The sequence below is a fragment of the Lampetra planeri genome, chromosome 41 (assembly GCF_965212315.1).
Source record: "Lampetra planeri chromosome 41, kcLamPlan1.2.h2, whole genome shotgun sequence".
In the NCBI taxonomy this organism is placed as follows: domain Eukaryota; kingdom Metazoa; phylum Chordata; class Hyperoartia; order Petromyzontiformes; family Petromyzontidae; genus Lampetra; species Lampetra planeri.
In genome coordinates this window covers 909,801-931,310 of record NC_136147.1, presented here as the reverse complement: position 1 = coordinate 931,310, position 21,510 = coordinate 909,801, and the positions used below count along the sequence as shown (strand labels likewise).

The 21,510-nt window shown below is 46.4% G+C and overlaps 1 protein-coding gene across 1 annotated transcript in view; it reads left to right on the top strand.

The window, feature by feature from the left end:
- RET (ret proto-oncogene) overlaps positions 1–17,727 on the top strand; it is a 65,021-nt gene extending 47,294 nt beyond the window's left edge. The window contains exons 15-20 of the mRNA XM_078613280.1: positions 786–908; positions 3,461–3,531; positions 4,795–4,932; positions 9,658–9,757; positions 14,961–15,132; positions 16,944–17,727. Of these exons, the coding sequence (XP_078469406.1) occupies positions 786–908; positions 3,461–3,531; positions 4,795–4,932; positions 9,658–9,757; positions 14,961–15,132; positions 16,944–17,092 (753 nt within the window). The 3' untranslated portion in view covers positions 17,093–17,727. The remainder of the gene's footprint in view (positions 1–785; positions 909–3,460; positions 3,532–4,794; positions 4,933–9,657; positions 9,758–14,960; positions 15,133–16,943) is intronic.
- The last annotated feature ends 3,783 nt before the right edge of the window (positions 17,728–21,510 follow it).

The window sequence follows — 21,510 nt, the reverse complement described above, 5'->3', positions numbered from 1 at the left end:
GCCTTCGCACGCGCACTGCGCGAAACGTACTAACGCTGCTTCCGTACCAGAATGTTTCTATGCATATGTGTGTTAAGCTTCTTTCACACCATACATAGCCAACCCGCGCTAATTGGACGTGCGGGGGGAAGGAAAACAAGCTGAACACAAGAAGCAGTTATTGTGACCCAAGCTGACGTAATTGTGTTCTCCAGACACTCTCGTCTCCGCCTCCCTACCGGTCTCTTCATCGTTCCTGTAATGCGCAACAATGAGCACGGTCGGCTAAGTACGGTGCGAAAGAAGTTCAACATACAGACAGACACACGTGACCGCCATCCGCACGGCACAGTAAGCGTCCAATATGCCCCTCGACCGACAGAACATGCGGGAGCCCCTCATCCGGCATTGTATCGAGGCCCGGTTGTACATTTCCACTCGGGTTTCATGGCTGCGTAGGATTTTGTGGCTGGACTGTGTCGCTCTATCGTCACGTTGTGCCATGTGTATGCATATTTTTTTTGGCGTGGTGTCCAACGTTTTGCTCTGCGTGCCTTGAGAAAGCTCCCAGAACGTGGAGTGAAACGTCAAATATCGTGCTGAACAGCGTGCGGTACGACCCGACAACACGTCAGAGAGCTGCTCCTGTTTATTTATTCATCAGTTGCTTCACTGCTCACAATAACCGCCCTGTCTAAAGAGGCGCTATTTGTCAAAGCGGGATCTGCGATTGCCGTCCGTATGGCTGACGGTGGTTGCCTCTCGTCGGTGTTCCTGGGTGTGTTGGGCCCACGCTTCTCTCCCAGCTGGTGCACAGAGACCTGGCCGCCCGGAACGTTCTGGTGGCCGAGGGTCGCAAGATGAAGATCTCCGACTTCGGCCTCTCGCGAGACGTCTACGAGGGAGACTCGTACGTCAAGCGCACCAAGGCAAGCCTCCTGCGTTGTCCCACTGTCGTGTCTCTCTTTTTCCACTGCACAACCGAGCCACGCCGGGGCCGAGCCAGCCTGGAGCAGCAAGTTGTTTTTTCACTGCACAACCGACCCATACCGGGGCCCGCACGTTGTTATTTCCACTGCAGGACCCGAGCCATGCTGCTCACCCCTCGCAGGCAGTGAACGAGTCGAGACTAAATTTCGATTTAAAGCTTTCGTGACTGCAGGGATTCATCTTCTTGGTTCCTTTGGTAAAGTCACGTAGAATGGAAATAATAAAATAATAAAAATAAAACATAATAAAATAATTCTCACGACGTTTCGGCCACAACGCAAGCAGCCGTCCTCAGGTGAAGAACAGGTCTGTCGATAAGACAGAGTCGAGGCCGCGAGTAGATGACACGGTGACTCCGCGTGCGAGCCGTACTGACCGGGCGTCATGCACAACAAACTCGTCATTGGCCACGACCCCTGGCCCTGCTTGGCCCCTGAGACAGATTCAGATATCTTGCGAGGCCAGCGTATTGTAGAGAAGAGTCCAGCAGATGCGAGTAGGGTCAGTGAAGGTCGGCTTTATTCACATTTTTTTCTAAGATGTGTAACATTATCAGTCCACCCATAGAGAGATCTTCAACAAATCCCGAGTTCTCCTCTGCCACTCTTTACTTACACTCATGACCCCTCCCTGCCGAGTTGCAATCTTCACCAAACTCCCACCTAAATCACCAAAACGGCCAATATCCAATGGGAAACCACCTACTCGCAAGGGCCCCGAGAATCGAACTCCGAATCTCAGAGATGCCCGGCTCAGCTCTCTGACCTCTGAGCCACCTGGTCACAGCTCTACACAGCAGCCGACCAAGTCACCCGGGTCTCCTTGATGTCCACAGTTACAGTCATTTTTTGCTCGGCGTGTGCAAAGCCACGATAGAGACGCACGCAAAGGCGGTCAAAAGCCTCACTTCTTAATTTCTTTGGATAAATACATGAAAATAATAATTCTGCCAGAAACATTGGCATGGCAGAGATGGGCAAAAATTCATCTTTTAGATTTACCATCCGTAAGTGAGCGCTGCGACTATCGTTGTTTTATTGCGATAGAAGATCATCGCAAGATTGCACCGCTGATAAATTCGCGCGAGCGGTGGCTCGACTCCCAAGCTCCCCGGTGAAAATGTTTAATTTTATTTTTCCTTTTGCAATTAACGTTGAGAAAGGGCAACGTAATGGAATTTGACACTGCTGAATATTTGCCAGCGTTTACAGTTCATTGCAATTGCTTTTTCTCGGAAAAATTAATTGCCCGGGAAAAATAATTAAGTGAAAGAAGATGAGGCATGTTTCTTAGTTTGTTCCTGTTCATTACAACCGGACTTTATTGCGGTCTGATAGATCGTTGCGCTACAATCGCGTTTCTACATTAACTGGACTTGGAATGTCACTGTTAAGTAGGCCATGCGCGATTAGTAAAACAAGCGAGCCGAAGGCCTCTTTACAGATCCAACCACTCATTTGTATTGTGATCATTCACTGAAGAAGATTTATTTCGTGGTAATGCACACGCTAACTCGTGTGATTTTGGCTACAGTATTGTCATAAAGATCAAGATGTCATCACGACGCCAGGGCTGTTGATGCCACCACCAAACCTTGCCAACCGGCCCCTACCCTCGGCCAGATCTCACAGCGGCTTGTGCAGTAGACACGCAGCGAGCGCCAGGGTCTTCCGTGGCCGTCTCCCGCCATCTGACCTGAGATCATCTTCTTTGGACACCAGACTCATGGAGAACCGCTCCAGTGGCTGCCTAGGCAAGATTGTGATATCTGGTAACGATTGAGGTCACCGTTCTTGCGAGACGCATTTATTAAGATGTCTTCATTTGTCGAATGTGCTCATCATGTACTCGCATAACGGGTTGGATAAGGCTACCACAGTCATACAGTATTAATAAATGTCAGAGATTTGTGTTCAACAATTTTCGACAAGTCATCAATGCTCCCAGCACGTTGCATAGTATTGTACAGAAATCAAGGTAATAAAAATTACTTATCGCATTGTTTATTTCCAATTATGCATAATGCTTTCATCAAAGTATTTTTAAGTAAAAGATAAATAGAATCTTGATTTGAAGCTTTCGTGCCTACAGAAATAATCATGAATAATGATGATAATTCATATTGCTCGCAGATTTTGAGAATTGTTTTGATTTATATTGGCAAATTATTTTTATTCAGGATAATTAACAATTGGTAGGTATGATGACCAATTCACCCGCAACGCACCAGATCTTTGCAGATCTCGGAAACTAAGCAGGGTTAAGCCTGGATTGTGTTTGGCTGGGGGACAACCATGCAGCAGCAATGTTATCAAAGCACTGCGGAGATACATGGTGGGCAGGAGCCGACAGTGCAGAAAAAAATCTATTGTTGTACTCTACTTCTATGCCCCCCCACCAACATCTATGCTCCTCCCCCGCGGTATAGACGGCGGCGGTGGCGGTGAGGGTGATGACGACGCTGACTAACCCACCGCGTTTGCATTCGCAGGGCCGGATTCCCGTGAAGTGGATGGCCATCGAGTCGCTGTTTGAGCACATGTACACCTCCCAGAGCGACGTGTGAGTTCCACTGCTGCCGATTTCATTCCTCCCATTGGGAAGCACCTCGGGGAAATACACCATCTTTTTGTTTTCATGATTATTATTGTTGCGGTCTAAAGTTTGTATGTACATGTGTTGAATTTCTTTTGCACCGTACGTAGCCAACCCGTGCTAGTCGGAGGTGCGGGGGAAGGACGGAACTAAACACAAGAGGCAGTTCCTGTCGCACCTCCGATGAGCACGGTTGGCTACGTGCGGTGCAAAAGAAGTTCAACATACGTACCATACAAGTTCACAGAGCCCTGCGAACTTGTATGGTGACTCCTGCAGAAACGTCACCTACCTTATCATGGCACCCTCCATAGGTTCATAATTCGAGGCCAAAACTTCGCACCACCTGACTTTGACACTCCTCAAATATGCCGGCATAACCATCGACCGCATCAGCACATCATCAACAGGCCGATGCGCACACCTCCTTCACTTACGGAAGATTAAAGGCGAGGCACAGCGGTGCAACCCAAACTGTGGACCGTACAGTAAACGAATGCAGTCTGTGCAACTTCAATGGAGGACCCAAACTCTCTTCTGAAGCTCTCTCAGCATGGCTAGCACACCTCAAACATTGGCACCTAGCTCCTGCACGTTTTGCCATATGCAAGGATAGAATATGTTCACGAATTTCCCTTTGGAATACCATATACATGGAAATAAAAGTGAGTCCTTTCTAAAACAGTGGTTCTTAACCTGGGGTGCACTTACTCCCTGGAGGTGCGAGATGCCCTGTCTGGGGGTGCAAGGCATGACCAGATTTTTTTGGAAGGTAAATAATTGAGAAACAAATTAAGCATGTGCACGTAAGTACAACTGCTTTGTTTCATCAAACCTCTGTATTTACTAACATGATACATTTGTTTAACGATTGAGAACCAAAGGGGTGCAAGGCTGCAGGAAAGGTCAAGAACCCATAATACAGGTTGTTTTGGGTTAGATCGTGTAAATATATGTGTATTTAAACCCACCACCACCCGACACAGCCAATTAGTTTTAACGACACATAACGGGCTTAACGACACATTTATATATTTGCACGATCTAACCCAAAAAAACCTGTATTAGGGATGATATTGGACGCGAAAGCCTACGTGTTGAACAGGTTAAGAACCACTGGTCTAAAAGGTGAAGGTTAAAAATAATGTAAAAGTGCAACCCTGAATGGCTTGGTGGTCCGGGTAGGCTGAATGTCCGTGTTGACAGCTCCCATTGCCGCACATCGTCCAGGTGGTCCTTCGGAATTCTTCTGTGGGAGATCATGACGCTGGGAGGAACTCCATACCCGGGCATCCCCCCAGAGCGCCTCTTCAACCTCCTCAAGACCGGATACCGCATGGAAAAGCCCGAAAACTGCAGCGATGACCTGTAAGGCGTCGATCATTTTGACAGCTTTTGTTTCACAGTCCTCCGCACCACCGTGCAGTTGCCCAAGCTCGCGATGAATGCGTCGCGTACGCTGTCCGGCAGCAGAAATCGACGCGCGACGACGTGGTGTTACAAACGACGTGCATTGGTGCATTCACCAGAGGGGCAGCGGAGCCGAATTCATTGTATACTCTACTTCTATGCTCCCGTACCTATTCCACCTGCCTGAACAGCACGGTGAAGTGTGGTCAAATAGAAACCCGCACGGAGGTGGGAGGCCTTCATCTAGCAGTGGATCGTACAGAGGAGCTGTGCGTGTACAGGAGTGTGTTCAAGAGGGCAGCTCTGCGATCAGACCCATTGACTCACAATGGGAAGATCATCATTGGTTCTTAGTTGTGCCACGGTGGCGAGATGTTAACTACCTTGCCTGGTATGCAGGAGGTCGTGGGTTTGATTCTGACCCTGACGCCTGTAAATTTGGAGTTTGCATGTTCTCCCCGTGGTCGCAAGGATCTGTCTCCAGGTCCTCCGGTTTTTCCCTCCACATTTAGAATCTACACGCGTTTAGAGTATTTGGCAACTATACAGTTCCACAGGATAAGCCACTTCGTTGAGCTATCATTTCTGGTTAGGTCCCTGCTGAAAAAGAGCTACATAGCTCAGTGGACCTTACCTGGTAAAATAAAAAATGGTTTAATAGTTTTAGTGTAATACTTATCATCTTCAAGTAATCACTGAGAGGTTAACACTGGTCATTCCATGGAGATGCAGCCCTTGGCATGGGAATGTGGAATTTGTATTACTGGATTGAGGCTGCCAAGTAAGATGAGCATCGCGCCATTGGTCGTCGGAGAAGAGATGCATCTGACCTTTAAATGAATCACTTATCCGTGCAGAATCTACGTGAAGTGCTCTTGCCAATAACACCTTTGGCTGCTGATGAGACCCAGAAAGGTCAAAACCGATCCAGAGTTAAGCTGTTTAAACGAATGCCGCTGGATAATATTGCTCTGGAAAGCCAATAGGACAATGGAATAAAACTATATTTGTATTTATACGTGGCGACAAAGAACAGTGAGTCCTTCTTATACATGCCTTCTGGCATTTCGCAGAACATTGAGACAAGTTTGTGCCGTCTGGTTTCAGTGGCGGCTGCTGCTGCTGCTCTTATGTAAGCCGGCGAATGTACAACAATTGGGCAATAGGAGTCGAGAGATTTATGGAAGTGGCATATCAAAATAATGAACCGGTCCCCGCTGTTTTATGTTTTACTCTTAATTTAAATTCCTCCCGAACGCAACGGTTATTCTGGCAGTCAAACTCCGACTGCCCCGTAACCTGGCACAATGCAGACGCACTCCGTCTGATGAGACCGAGACTTTCACTGTTCACAGGCAGGGCCAGCGGCGCTACTGGCGGCACCAACACACCGACTCAAATTTACCCGAGCTCTGAATTTATTTATTTTTAAACACACATTCCGCATGTCCTCTCCACGCTGCGTTCAATCGTGGCACGTATAAACGTATATACTGTAAATGGGTTTTCTGAGAGCGTGTGTGTTGGTTTTTTGTTTTGTTTTTTCAGGCATATGCCATGCATTATACATGTAACAACGTAACTGTGTAAACCCGCACCAGTCTCCTCAACATAGAGGACCTCACATGACACCACCGTCTGGGTCTGGTCTTTGGCATATAGCTCGTCTTCAACCAGATGTTCTGGCTCACCTCGCCCTGCGGTTTGAGTGTCAATAAGATCCGACCATGTCCGTCACAGTGCTCACTGAAGCTAGACTGGCTTCCAGATGCCGAACGAAAACGTTGTATGGTCGCATTCATTACACACAAAGTGCTCGCCACAAATGAACCACGGTACCTTGGTGATCTCATCTTCTTGGTTCTTTCGGTAAAGTCACGTAGAAGGGAAGTAATAAAATAATAAAACATAATAAAATAATTCTCACGACGTTTCGGCCACAACGCAAGCAGCCGTCCTCAGGTGAAGACCAGGTCTGTCGGGGAGACAGCGTCTGAATGAAACACCACCACGCTTGGAGCGTATATTTAAGTTGGGTTGGAAGGGGGGAAGGGCGCCTTGACAAAATAATTTGCATATCAAGAGAAATTTAGCATATTTATAAAAAATGCAGGTATGTGATTAGTACTACTTGTGAAATGCGTAGGAGGTGGGCGGGGGGATTCAGAGTCATATTATGCTTTAAATCGAAACTTTGTGATTTCGTCGAGGAACATAATCCATCCCGCGAACTCCGGTCATCCTCACAACGGCTTTTGGCTGGTCATCGAACAAAGACGGTCACAATTTCAGATGCACTTCTGCGGTCGTCTGGAACGCTCTTCCTTCCGATATTAAGAAGCCACTGGGAGCTACGGACTTTTAAATCATCGAGATTGAAAGCTCATTTCTTTAGAACTGCTTTTTGTGTTGAGTTTGTCCTCCTTCCCCCACACCTCCGATTAGCACGGTTGGCTACGTACGGTGCGAAAGAAGTTAAACATACAGGATATTAGATCTGGAACAAACCCAACCGTGCGTGGGCTTACAGCCCAAGTTGACGCCCCCCACGCTCGCCATGGCGGCGCTTGCGGTTCATCGCGCTCGATGATGCGGACCAGACCTGTCATCCAGGAGACCTGGCTAGGGGCGATGGATCGTGACGACGCCTGAAGGAGCATTCGAAACGGCCCATTGATGGCTGAGCAAGATGTTAACTACCTCATCTGGTATACAGGAGGTCGTGGGTTCGATTCCGACCTTGACGCCTGTGTGTTTGGAGTTTGCACGTTCTCCCCGTGGTCGCGTAGATTTTTCTTCGGGTCCTCCGGTTTTTCCCTTCACATTCAGAATCACCGCGCGTTCAGTCTTCAGCTGCGATACATTTCCACGAGATAAGCCACTTCGTTGAGGTATCATTTGTGGTCAGGTCGCTTCTGTAAAAGAGCTATATAGCTCATTGGGCCTTACCTGGTCAATTTTTTTTATTGTTTTAGCTTAATATGCCCATGACCGTAATCATTGGGCCAATCTCTACTGCTGGATGAAGGTGGTCCCGGCTTCACTGCCGTGTCCTGTAATGCTGTGATATCTCTCACGCATGTTGTGGATGCCCTTCCACTCACCGTGTTCCATGCCGTAGTTGCCACCGTGAGTTACTCTGTACAGGTACAGACCCAGCTTTGTCAATCAACCGATTCCGATGGACAAGGTCGAGGGGTCATTTGAAAGCTTGTATTACGTGAACCAGGTCAACATTTCGAAAAAATCATATTAACCTCTGACCTGATAATTCGACTTCATAGTCCTGCACTGCGAATCCACTCTACCGTTTAAAATAACAACAACAATAATATCGCGGAATGTGATGTGAGCCAATGCAGCCATGTTTTAAAATCATACATCAGGTAGGCATGTGCCATTGGGGGAGGGGCGTGTGAGGGGGGCAGGTAAGCTTGACGTACATTTGACATATCCTGGCCAGGTTGCATATCAGTACAATAGTCACCCCTATATATATATGTGTGTTTGACGTTTCTGTCACTTAAGTGCGATTGTACTATGATCGGATTTAAAAAAAAATGCTACCCGAGCCAACTTGCGCTTAAAGGGGATGTATTCTTTAACGTTGATTTATCTTCGTGCAATATTTCCGATTTCCCACGTGAGACGGTTGTGTTTTGCTAAATTTTCTCCTTCCTTCTTGCCGCTCTTGATTTAATGTCTGCCTTTTGTCTTTTTTTGGGGGGACTCGGTTCACTCTTGATGAGACTCCATCCCAGTCTTTCGAGTTCCCATTTGGGTTTGCAAAACTTGAAACGTGATTCTCAACAATTTTTCCCTCACCACTGGTGAAGGTATGGTGGGCGGTGTCAGCGTGCTAGGTTCATGTGTGGTAGAGGTTGAGTGTCATGCAGAATGCCATCTTCTACATAAGATGTGCTGCCCACTTGTAAACGAAGACACTGGCCGTAAAAATAACCTCATAATGTCCCCGCTTTTCATTGCATCGGACTGGCTACGAATTATCACAGTGCGAAGTCGCGTAGTTCATTTGATAATGAAACTGCGTGCGTTTGAATATAGCCCGCCCTTGGACCCAGCACATGGTTAACGGGGATATGGGGAGGCTGGAGTTATTTACGTAAGTGGCTGCGCTTCGTGAGGCTCACGTGCCCGCTGCCTTGGCCATCTCGTTCCAGTTCCTCGTGCCGTATAAATGCGTTTGACGTTTGTAAAGCCGGTCTGTGCAAGTTTGTACATTTTAAAATGATTGTTCGGGCGTCGTTGCGTGTTTGCTGTGTACGCGCCACTTGGCGCCCTGACAACTGCACAATTGAGGTGTTCTGGATCGGATGAAACTTATAAAGTGCCCATTTAGGTGCAAGTTTCTACCTGGTCAAAAAAACTCTCTGACCGGAGGGGTTATCCAGGCAAATTTGTTTTATTGAAAGTAAGAACAAATCACCATGCCCCACATCGTGTCATCGTGAGACAAACAACAACTGCCATTCGCCACTAAGTGGCAGTGACGTCATCACCGCGCTTGTGCCAGGCTAGGTGCACTTTGAGGCCACGTGGAGTATCAAAGGCTCACTGGCAGGAGGTCACGAGAAAGACTCAGGTTCCACGAGTCGACTGATCGTGAGACACACACACACTCACACACACACGAGTGCGTCATGCGATGCTGTTTCTGCACAGGTACGGGCTGATGCAGCGTTGCTGGACACATGACCCTGCCAGGCGACCCCACTTTGCCGAGATCAGCAAGGACTTGGAGAAGATGATGGTCAAAAGCAGGGTGAGAGTTGCATGTGCCGTCGGGTCTGTACCGCGTGTCGTTCGGCATGATGTCTGGCGTTTCACTGCACGTGCTGGGAGCTTTTTCATGGCCTACAATTATTCCGCAGAGGCGCAAGTCATACTCACCATTATGGGGGGGGGGGGGGGGGGCGCCATGCGGTGAGCCGACATCGACAATTGCCCCGAACGCTGTGGTGTCATCTATTTATTAAGGTGTCACCGACCGATGGAGTGAGTGTTACACGTGTGGAAGCCAGAGCACCCAGAGTGAAACTAATGTGTGCGAGGGGACTACACTCCATCGCATACACTCGAAACAGGTGGAGTCCACATCGTTTGCAGCGCTGCCTTGGCAAGCCAGGGGTACGGGCTCTTCGTGGACGCGCACGGGAAGGGTGTTTCACAATCTTGCGATCGACCAGTCCTCGCCTCCTCCGAAGTGCTGGATTACAGGTGGTGGTGGTTTGCATAGCGATGGTGGCTTGCTTAGCTATGAAAGCGGTGGCTTGTATAGCCACCACCATTTTCATATCCACCACCACTTTCAAGCCACCACTGCTTACATAGCCACCACCACTTTCATAACCACACCACCGCCAGAGTAAATACACAGCACAATCACTGCCACCATCACCGCTGACCACACAGCCACCCTTTCCACCACTAAAAATTAAATGGACCATGCTTGGGGTGAATTTGATTGATATTTTAAGTGACAAGTGCTTTTAGTAAGCACTGAATTTACAGTTTTGCCATTTCATGTCACAGTGACCAATGAAATGTATAGTGGTGCTCATATTGATTAATAAGAAATCATTTCGAAGCAATTGCGGAGGTAAGAAAGCTGACTATACATTCACATAAATAAAATATGCTGAGTAGCGACAGATTATAATTAATGTGAAAGTTAAGAAACCCACGACCAATCAATCACCGTATGGTGTGGATGCTGCTGTTGTGTAATGGTCAGCACGCATGACTTTCAATCCAGAGGTTGCCTGTTCGATCTTCCAGCAGGGCAGTTTAAACAATGGTGCAAGTTTCTTCAAGCCTTTCGGCTCTGCACCTTCTCCTAGACACCTGGCGAGTGTGGAAGAGTAGGCCAAACACCCTCCAGAGGGGTTCTCTGGAGCTCCCTCGTGTTGCAGCCCTTCTGCCAGCAGTGGCATGGGCAAGCACTTGCAGGGCTGCCCCTTTATCTTTGTACCTAATACATATCGATTATCTAACGTATCATGATTCGCACCCCTCTGCTTTGAATAAAGTCGCTAAATACAGTTGCATTGAGATGCTCTATAAATCTAATATATATTGGTGAGTTGGCTGAGATTATGGAAGGAGCTGCAGATGACAAGCTGGTTTTAACTGAAGTGGAAATCAAGAAATTTTACTCAGGATCTCAGCAATGCTAGCGCAAGTTCATCGATATGGACGTCAACATTATCCCATTGAGCCATCTAGCTCGCTAACAGTTAAATCTCGACTCTTTGGCGAGACTCCCTGGTGGTCAGTGTTTTCCTTTCATGTTTATGGCTCAGCTGACATAATTCAACCTCAGCCCCTTGATAATACACTTGGGAAGGATTATCGAATTAGTGCATCATATGCAATGTTAACCTTTTTCTAGCATTCGCAGACATCTTATTAGATGAAATATCAAGTCGCTGGAATTGAGTTACGCAAGTGGTGCTGCAAAGACACACTTGCAGGTCACATGATCCGACAGCTGATCGTATTTCAAAGAATTACATTGACTTGAAAATTGTGAAACTGCAACTGACAAAAACGGCAATGGAAAAATACATGAAACTTGAAACCGGGCTGATAATTAAAATAAACGTCCTTGCAACAGAAATTTGTATTTAACTCGTTAATAACACGGGGACAGCTGCGAATTAATCACCAAGTTGGGCGGTAGTATGGCGGGGCAGTCGGAAGGTCACAAGTTCAAAGCCTGGAGAAGGGGTGACCTAATCATCCGGGCAAGACAGAGAAATTACAGTGTTTGTCCGAGGCATTAACGTGTCACAGCCAAAGCAAAGTGGAATTGTTTGTCACTGACGCGAGACTACCAAATAGAGTTGAACACCGCGTAATGTTTATTTGAAAATGGGGACACTTTGAATGACATCATTATAATTATTTATATGCCACGTCAGATCCAATGACATTGTTCACAACACTGAGTCGCTCTGCGGTGGTGGTCTTAAGATCACATCTAGAATTGAACAGCCAAACATTATTTTTCTGAGTTGGCCCTTTCCTGAATGCGTTTTAGGGCTTGACACTGAGAGGTTGCACAGGTATTCATCCGAGTCAACGTGATAAACATGTGACATCGCATAGACTCGCATGTTTGTTGAACTTATTTTGCACTGTACGGAGTCAACCGTGCAGGGAAGGACAACAAACTAAACACAAAAAGCAGTTCGAAAGAAATCAGTTTTCAATCTAGATGATTTAAAAGTGCACAGCTCCCAATGGCTACCTCATATTGGAAGAGCGTTCCAGATGGCCACAGAAGCGCATCTGAAAGCGCGCGATGCGGTAACCGTCTTTGTTCGATGTACCTGACTTAGATGTAACATGCGGTTTATTTTTATTACTTTAATTAAAAATAGCAATAATATCAATTACAATAAATGTTGAGCACTTTGTCAATCCGCTACCGTGTCAAGGCCCCCTCCCCAGGCCGCATCAGTCATGGCCGTTGTGTTGCCATACTTCACCACTGGTCAGCGTGGGTTAATGAAGGGAGGAGCCGCCCCGCTTCTGGCTCATCAATCACTCACCGCTGTTGTTAGCCGTGCACTGCAATGGAATTGTGGTCTCTCAGTATTTGTAGTGCAGTGGCCCCTTCCAACCGCACCCACCTCTCCACTCCCACTTGGATACGCAAAGTTATTATTGGCTTTTTTTAGTGCATGTTTCAGTGGGACTGTAGGGAAGACGGTCTGTGGTTTATAGTAGCCCTGTGTCACCCATTTGTGTACCATCTGTGCAGAGGCCTCAGCCTCATCACGCAGGGCGGCATGCCGGTCCCATTACAGCCGTCTCGGTGATTTAATGCAGCTCTTAAACAATCTGCATACCAGACACAGGCTACATATTTAATTGAATGTGTTGTTACACAGATGCTCCTCCACTGCACGCTGCTAGAGCAGCCCTGTGCTATGGGACACGGAGGCACGAATCCCACACAGCTGAACAGAGAGTTCTGCTTTTTAAAATTCTTATAGTCAAATCACGATGTTGATAATACTGTAGTAATGATATTGCTTTCGATGATGACAGTGATGATGGTGGCAATAATCATAGCGATGATGATGATGGTGGTGGTGGTGGTGGTTGTGGTGAATTATATTAGTGATAATAATGATATCGCGTTCCCCCTCTGCCACTCCTTTAAACAAAAAAAAAGGTCACACTGCAGGGTTGTGCTGCAGTAGGTCATTCTGTGAGGACTGGAAAGCCACACATTTCCTAAACTAAACTAAAACTTATTTTTATTTTACAAGGTAAGACCCACTGAGCTACATAGCTGTTATTCAGAGGCGACTTGGCCACCAATGATAGCCAAACAAAGTGACTCATCACGTGGAGATGTATAGCAGCCAAACAATCTAAACGCGTGTTAATTCTAAACGTGGAGGGGAAAACCGGAGGACCCAGAAAAAAATCCACGCGATCACGGCGAGAACACGCAAACTCCAAATATACAGCAGCAGGCGTCAGGGTCGGTATCAAACCCACAACCTCCTGCATACCAGGCGAGGTAGTGAACATCTCCTAGCCACCGCGGCGCCGTGAGTCCATGTGTCTATGGGGCCACCTGCTACCACGTGGGATCATTGAGCAGTAAACCGTGAGGAGCCTCTGGAGCCCACTCCATGGTGTGAGGTCACCGCTGCCGCGTGGCTGCAATTTATCAGGAAACTAAGGGGCTTTGTGCAGAATGGGCCCTCCCCCCTATTGTTCATCTTGTGCCAGTGCCCCCGTGCTGTTTTGAGTGCATTTGTTTTAATGGTGATGATTACTGCAGCTGAGAGTGTGTGTGTGCCTGCAGGAAGCGGTAGTGTAGTGGGGAGCGGTAGTGTAGTGGTTAGCGACCTGCGCTACGAACCTGGCCACTCGAGTTCGATTCCTGCTCATGGCCAACACCAATGACGATTATTTGAACCGGTCCTAGGCCTCATCTACGTCGACTCGGCCTCAAATGAGTAGTTGTGTAAAGATCGGCACTTGCCACAACAGTCTGTTAAGGTTATACGGGGGATATTTGTCTTGTGTGCCTGTAAGGAACACATTTGACACTAATGTATCAAAGGCCATCCTTGTTTGACTGCAATATATGCATGGTAATAAAATTAACTGAAGATGAATAATTACATAGTTAAATAAAGTTCATTTAATTTACACAATTCATTTTAAATGAGCATTTTTTTACATTGGTTGCAAGTATTTTAAGTGTGGTGTATTCAAAATGTTAAATTAATCGTACAATGTATTGGTTGTACTCATTATAAGCAAAATTGACGTGTGTAATGAACATGTAAATATTACACAAATGAAGATAAAAAATCGTGTTGATTTAAAATATTTTATATCCAAAATATAAATCAGCAATCAGTAAAGATGTGACCACCGGTGGCAAGCCATATGGGCTCACGTCTCAGTGCCATCTCCTGCCTGGCGCTCACACGCTCCTCGCTCTCCACTCAACTCCTGCCCTGGGCCACCCCCCAACATCCATCGCCACAGTCCTCGACAACCTGGCCCCATCGCTTTACCCCACCACCTCCTGACCGTGCATTCTCGGTCTCCGTCCTGTGTTTACATGTTCATCACCTGTGCTCCTCCGATTAGCACGGTTGGCTACGTACGGTGCGAAAGAAGTTAAAAAACATACTTCTGACGAAAGATGTCAGTGGTGTTTCAATATGTACAAGATACAGATGGGCTGTTTACAGCACATAATCCTATGTGCCCTACTCGGTCGTTCGCTTGAAATCTTCCTCCTGATAAGGTTATACTGTCGACGATCTTCAATAGCTGTTCACATTGGTAAAGCCTTTCATAATGTTCAAAACTTGTGACCACTTTATTGGCCACATTTTAAATGAACACGAATCAACCGGTGCGCGCATACCCACACCGTCGTCGCTGCCGTCACCATCGTCGCCGTTGTTGTTGTTGCGCAGGACTACTTGGACCTCACGGCGCCGGCGGCGTCGGACGCGTCAATTTACGAGGACGGCGGCTCCGACGAGGGCACGGGCGAGGAGGAGACGCCGCTGGTGACGTGCGACGACTCGGAGGCGGTCGCGGCCATGCGAGGCCTGCCCGCCACGTGGATCGAGAACAAGCTCTATGGCAAGCGGCAGCCGACGCTCGTTCGCTCACTGAAAACGCGTACAGCGCAGATCCACTGCTGGATGAGGCCCCACCCCCTCCCCACACAGTGCAGATTGTGGCAGCTGTTTGACCAGCTTCTCGCCAGAGCCTTGAATTCTGTGAGAGTTCCAAATGGAGTCTTCCTTTCCTGGAATGATGTCGAAAGCACAATTGGGATACAATGGGAGAAAAAGTTTAACAAAAAGCGTTCGTATTAAAAGAAAATGCTGGAATATTTTTTAGCCACATTAGAGGCCCACACTATGATTGTATTTTGTAAGGGAAATGCTTGATTTTTGTATTGGAAATCACAGCGAATCCAATATCTCATAACTGTCACAAGGCATTGGGTTATCGATGGCTTCCCAAACCCATGATCGCTTCCCCCTCTTCAATGCGGATAATTGGATTCCATCTGTAATTTTAAAATGGTGGTTGATACAGTAATAAAAAAAAACGGTCCATTCATATTAACCCACGAAGGTGGCTGCTGCTTATTTTTATGCTTTAGCACTTTTAAATGTACAACTCTTTTGTCAATTCACTGCTGGGTGAGGGCTGCCCTGCGCCACGTGGGTCTCGGCGGTAGTCTTGGCAGAGGTCGTGTGATCCCACACTTTACTCCACCACATGCGGCCTGCAGATCCATTAACTGTGGTGTCAGTTCCAACCCATATGAGACTAGGCTCTAAGGAAAGCTGTCTCGGGTGTGGATCAATCAACTTTAAGGACAGTGCACATTATCAGAGTTATGTTCTTTTGTTTGTATTATGACTGCAGGTATTGCGGTCTATGCAAACATGACTCCTTGTAAAAAGGTGTCAGTTTTGTTGCCAGATAGAAGGGTAAAGAACCAATTATCATATTTTTACTGGCAAATGAGGTTCCCATAGTGTAGATGCTTGCCCCGAGCTCTCATACTCTGATGGTGCATTGTCTTTGAGTTGTGCGCCTTTTGGCGTCATCTGGTCCAACCCATATGAGACTAGGCTCTAAGGAAAGCTGTCTCGGGTGTGGATCAATCAACTTTAAGGACAGTGCACATTATCAGAGTTATGTTCTTTTGTTTGTATTATGACTGCAGGTATTGCGGTCTATGCAAACATGACTCCTTGTAAAAAAGGTGTCAGTTTTGTTGCCAGATAGAAGGGTAAAGAACCAATTATCATATTTTTACTGGCAAATGAGGTTCCCATAGTGTGGTGTCAGTATTTATGCTGCAATTCTCAGTGAACAGAGGCGGGGGAGGAAAATCAAGAAACTTGGCCATTGTTTCAACTGCCGAGCCGGGAAATCGAATCGTTTCATGGTGCCGCGATGGCGAGACGTTAACTACCCACCTGGTATACAAGAGGCCGTAGATTCGATCCCGACCTTGACATCTGTGTATTTGGATATTGCATGTTTACCCTGTTGTCGTGTGGATTTTTCTCCGGGTCCTCCGGTTTGTCTCTCCACATTTATAGTCAAAACAAAGTGTAGAGTATTTGTCTGCTATAAATTTCCACGTGATAAGCCACTTCAATGGGCAATCATTTGTGGCCAGGTCACTTCTGAAAAAGAGCTACATAGCTCAGTGGGCCTTACCTGGCCAAATAAAAAATAGTTTAGTTTTAGTGTAGTTTAGAATCGAACTGGAAACCTGCAGCATAACAACTCCAGTGGGCTTAAGCATTGCTCCACTGTGGCAGTATCCAATAAGTTGAGTAATGCCAAGACATGTGGTAAGGTGTTGTGATCGTGGTTATGACACAGATGATGATGACATCTCTTTTGTTTTCCCATCATAGGCATGAGTTGCCCAGATTGGTCGGAGGATCGTCCACCGCACGAGCCCGCGGCGCAAGACCACAAAGACGCCGGCAACGCGAAGTACACAAACGAAGAGCTGAGCGCAGTGCGCTACGCCAACTGGATGGTCACACAGACGGCAACCTAGCAGTGTGTGTGTGCGAGTGTGTTTGTTTGAGCGCATGCCAGCGCAACCTATCCAAAGCTGATGTCTGTTTTTGTTTTTATTCTCCCGGACTGTTAATAACGAGGGGACCGCCAGGATTTATTTGTGTATAGGTTTGGGAGACTAAACTGGTGAGGGGGAAATGTTAAAATTGCTGTATCTAGAGGCCTTTAATTTATGTTTTGTAAATTCCTGTCATTGTCGTCGTTGTTTGCCGAATAAATTAAAAATGCACCCTTTCGCCACCAAAGTGGAATCGTGATGTACATATTTAAATATTACAATTGCCGTATGTTAATCTGCTATGTATTTCACTCCGCGTATAGTCATAAAACATAACGCATTTTGTATGTGTGCTGAACATTAGGCCTATGCTTAAGTGTTGTGTGCCATTAAACTCCAAGTTGGTTATTATCCTGCTTTTAAACTGATAACACATCCAATAGGCATCATGCCATTACATACTGTAGCTTGGTAACAAATTCTAATGGTATTTAAATACACTAGACGGCCTGCATGATATGCATACTGGGTAGGCATCGGACATTGATATTTGCCATAATATTCCAATGTATTTGTGGCAAATCATTAAATCATAACTTGAAAACTCCCTTAAAGCATTCTCGTTCGTGTTTTTTATTATTATTAATAAGCACACATGCATATGGTGGGGGTGGACCCAGAAACGTGAGTCTTGAGTCTGGGCCACGGCTATAATCAGCACCGAGTGACATCTCACCTGATGTGGGCGACGCTTTCAACAACCTACACTGCACTGACCAACGTGGTGAAGTATGGTCAGACAACCGACACGGCGTGGGGTGGCCTTCATCCAGCAGTGGATTGATACAGGGATGAAAGTTATTTATTTATTAGGCATCGACCTCAGTGAATTTTTGGTTAGATTAGTAAAAAAAATCGCAATAAAAATGTATGAAAAACTCTGAAATTTTTTTTTATCCCAATAAAGATTATGATTCTGAAAGAGGCCAATATATATATGAAGAGGACAAATATGGTAATTGATCCCCAGAAAAGCTAAGTTAATATTTATAACACAAACATAAAAGATTAAATAAGCCGATGTAAAATAAATTATTGCGATGGAATAAGCTGGCTCGCAATGGTAGGCCCTGATCAGAACTGTGGATATATTTTTTTCTGTTTCCAGAAGTACTTCTCACATGATGACGTCCTGATTTTGCCCATCGAGAATGATGCGACGCTGCATGCATTTGTTTCCAAAAAAATACCAGACGTTTTAAATTAACCGTAGAGTTTGATTTGCTTCCCGTTTTCAGTAGCCATTTTTTAACTAATAGCAGCTGCCCTTAACGTGCAGATGTATGCATTTAACTCGCATAGGACGGATTCTCTTTTGATATACCCAATATATAAGCGGAACCGTTGGGTGACAGAGTTTGCCGGTTGGCCGGAGCAGTGTAACCAAATCCATGAATTAGATTAACCTAATTCCATTAATGTTGTTTGCATGAAATACAGGAAATGTTTTGAGCTCCAGAGATCACGGTGACCACAGCTGGACAGAGATGTGAAGGGAACAGACCACAAATTAAATTTGTACTTCAGACAGATCCCCCACTGGGCAGATAACCAGTCTGCAGGATGTGCATATCAACCTCCAGCCCTTCCGGATCGTTTATCCTGCTCACAACCTCAATACAGCTGTCAGAAATCAAAGAATGGCATAGCTGCAGTTTTGTATTTAAATGCAGCATCTACAGTCAGGAGAATATCTACCGGCAAAGCAAGCATTCAAACTGCTTGCTGCTCTAAGCACTGCACACATCACTGTTATGAGTTGTGCTAACCCTAACTCAATAATGATAAGTTTTACATTCTTGGCTGTAACTGTATACATTTTTTTCCACAGAAAAAACAATCAGTTTCTCCTTACTGAAATATTTTTGGGGGCAGATTTCATTTCATTCGGGGATGCGGTGAGGCAGGGTATGAAATACTGCGAAGTAGACGTGGAGATGGCACAGGGACAGGAATGCATGGGGAAAAGAGGGCCTGAATGGAAGGCCCCACAAAGTGTTTACGATTACTACCCTATTCTATTTTATTATTTTACCAGGTAAAGCCCACTGAGTTATGTAACTCGTTTTCAGAAGCGACGAAGTGGTCTATCATGTGTAAATTGATGTTGATTCTAAATGTGGATACATTTTTCGAAGGACCCGGAGTAAAATCCACAAGACCACGGCGAAAACATGCAAACTCCCAATATACAGGCGTTGGGATCGAATCCACGACCTCCTGTATACCAGGCGAAGTAGTTAACATCTCGCCACTGTGTCCCCAACTCGAGAACAACGTTTCTAGCCCTAAGCCAGTGAGCAGCATAAGTTAAGCCCACGTCCCTTAGGCAAGGGTCAATTTTACATCCAGCAACCAATGTTGACTTCCTACCGAGTGGGACTGAATCGACCCAAAAAGGGTTGATGAGCTGAGTCAAAGTCCTGACCGGGATTTTGAACAGTGGTTCGTAGTGGTTAACCTTAGAATTCGCACTAACCACAACGCTGCCCGAATACAAATTCGACACCACACTGTCATTAATAGCAGCATCATAATTTGTGTTTCGTGCTGTCAACTCCCATTCCATGTTCAAGTCCAGGCTCGCTACCTTACTCGTAATTCTTCCTCTGCCTATGGCTGACTGCATCTCTACTATGAAATAAATGCACCCACTGCTTCTTTGCAGCGTCTTGCAATGAGGTCACATTTATATGCTGTATATAAGACGCTGCGTGTATGTTCAAACAGAAAGAAAAGTGGGCTGGTTCGTAAAGCAGTCGCCAGCATGCTACGCACGGTGAAAAAGAAGTTCAACATGCATACACACATACATCGTATGTACATACTATTATGGGTAGTATTTGTTACGAAACCTACGTGTTACGCTCAGTAACCTCATTGGGGAGGATACTCTTCTTCAAACCAGAAAATTGGAGAAACTAGGATTTCTCCACAACTCTGGCTGTCGCCTGATGAAGCTGGTTGTAATTACTGGCGATGCGTCGTATTCGAATTGTAAATGTTGTGGGTTTGCTCTCCAACACACCGGTGTGCTGTCCTGGTAACGAATTGGCATGTTTTGTTAACATGACAAACCTTACTAATTGCCTGTGCCGGGTGGTGATGGGTTTAACGACACGTTTATATTTACACGATATAACCCAAAAACCTCTTGTGGACAAACTCCGCAGCGGTGTTTCTCAAACTTGTTTGGCCCACGGACCGCTCAGCCGATGCAAACATTTCCGCGGACCACTCAACCCCCTCTATCCCTGGTGAAAAAATGCATTCCCTTCTCTCTCTAAATACCAGCCACACTAAATTATTCATATTACCGAAACTTTTTTTTTTGTGAACACAGCAATCGGGTGTTTTTTTTTAGGAAGGGGCATTTAGATCTTAGGGTTACGGTAGTTTAATCGGAGTAGTTTACCCATCTTCATTTATAAATTAAACATCACGAATCAAAATATTAACGCCCAAAACAAAAGGTATAAAAATCGTGCCAGCGGTGTTCTTGGCCCACACTTTGAGAGCCCTCCAGCAATGCAGCCCAGCTTGTTTGTGCGGGACACTTGCTGAGAAGGGGTCGATGGTCCGTGGTCAATCGTGAACGCGTTCGGGGAACGTCACCTCGGCAGAGGCGGAGCGGTGAAATCGCAGAGTCGTGGGGGAGTCATTCATCCAGCGAGTGGCTTGATGCCCCCTGACAGTTTCCAGTCGCATGGAGCTTCACTGCCACCCAGTGGCAGTCATGGGGAAGTTAAATCGACGTCGATTCTGGCGTGATATTTAACATCGCTGTGGAACGGCGGCGCAATGGTTAACTCTGAACCGTGGTCACCTGAGTTCGATTCCCAGCCACGGTTGACATTAGTGTCGAGTGATATCCGAACCTGTCCTGGGTCCCCACCCTTACAGCCCCCACCAACCCCGCACTGACGAGTGTGGTGAAGTATGGCTAAACGATCGCGATGACCGAGACGGAGTGGATGAGGCGTGCGTCCAGAAGCGCGTTGACAAGGGGCTGCAGAGCAAACGGGGCAGCATGGATGGGGCATGTCGAGGCGCGGCAGCATCTGCATTGTGACCTCCAACTTGGAATTATCTCAGGCAGCTTCAATCACCGCGTCTTATCCGCGCACCTCCGATCAGCGCGGTTGACCACGTATGTGGTCAACCGCGCTAATGTTACATTTTGATTTAAAGCTTTCGTGACTGCAGGGATTCATATTCTTGGTTCTTTCGGTAAGTCACGTAGAAGGGAAACAATAAAAATATAAAACAATAAAATTCACGACGTTTCGACAACACCATCAATCGTCATCAGGTGTGATTTCACGTGACTTTACCGA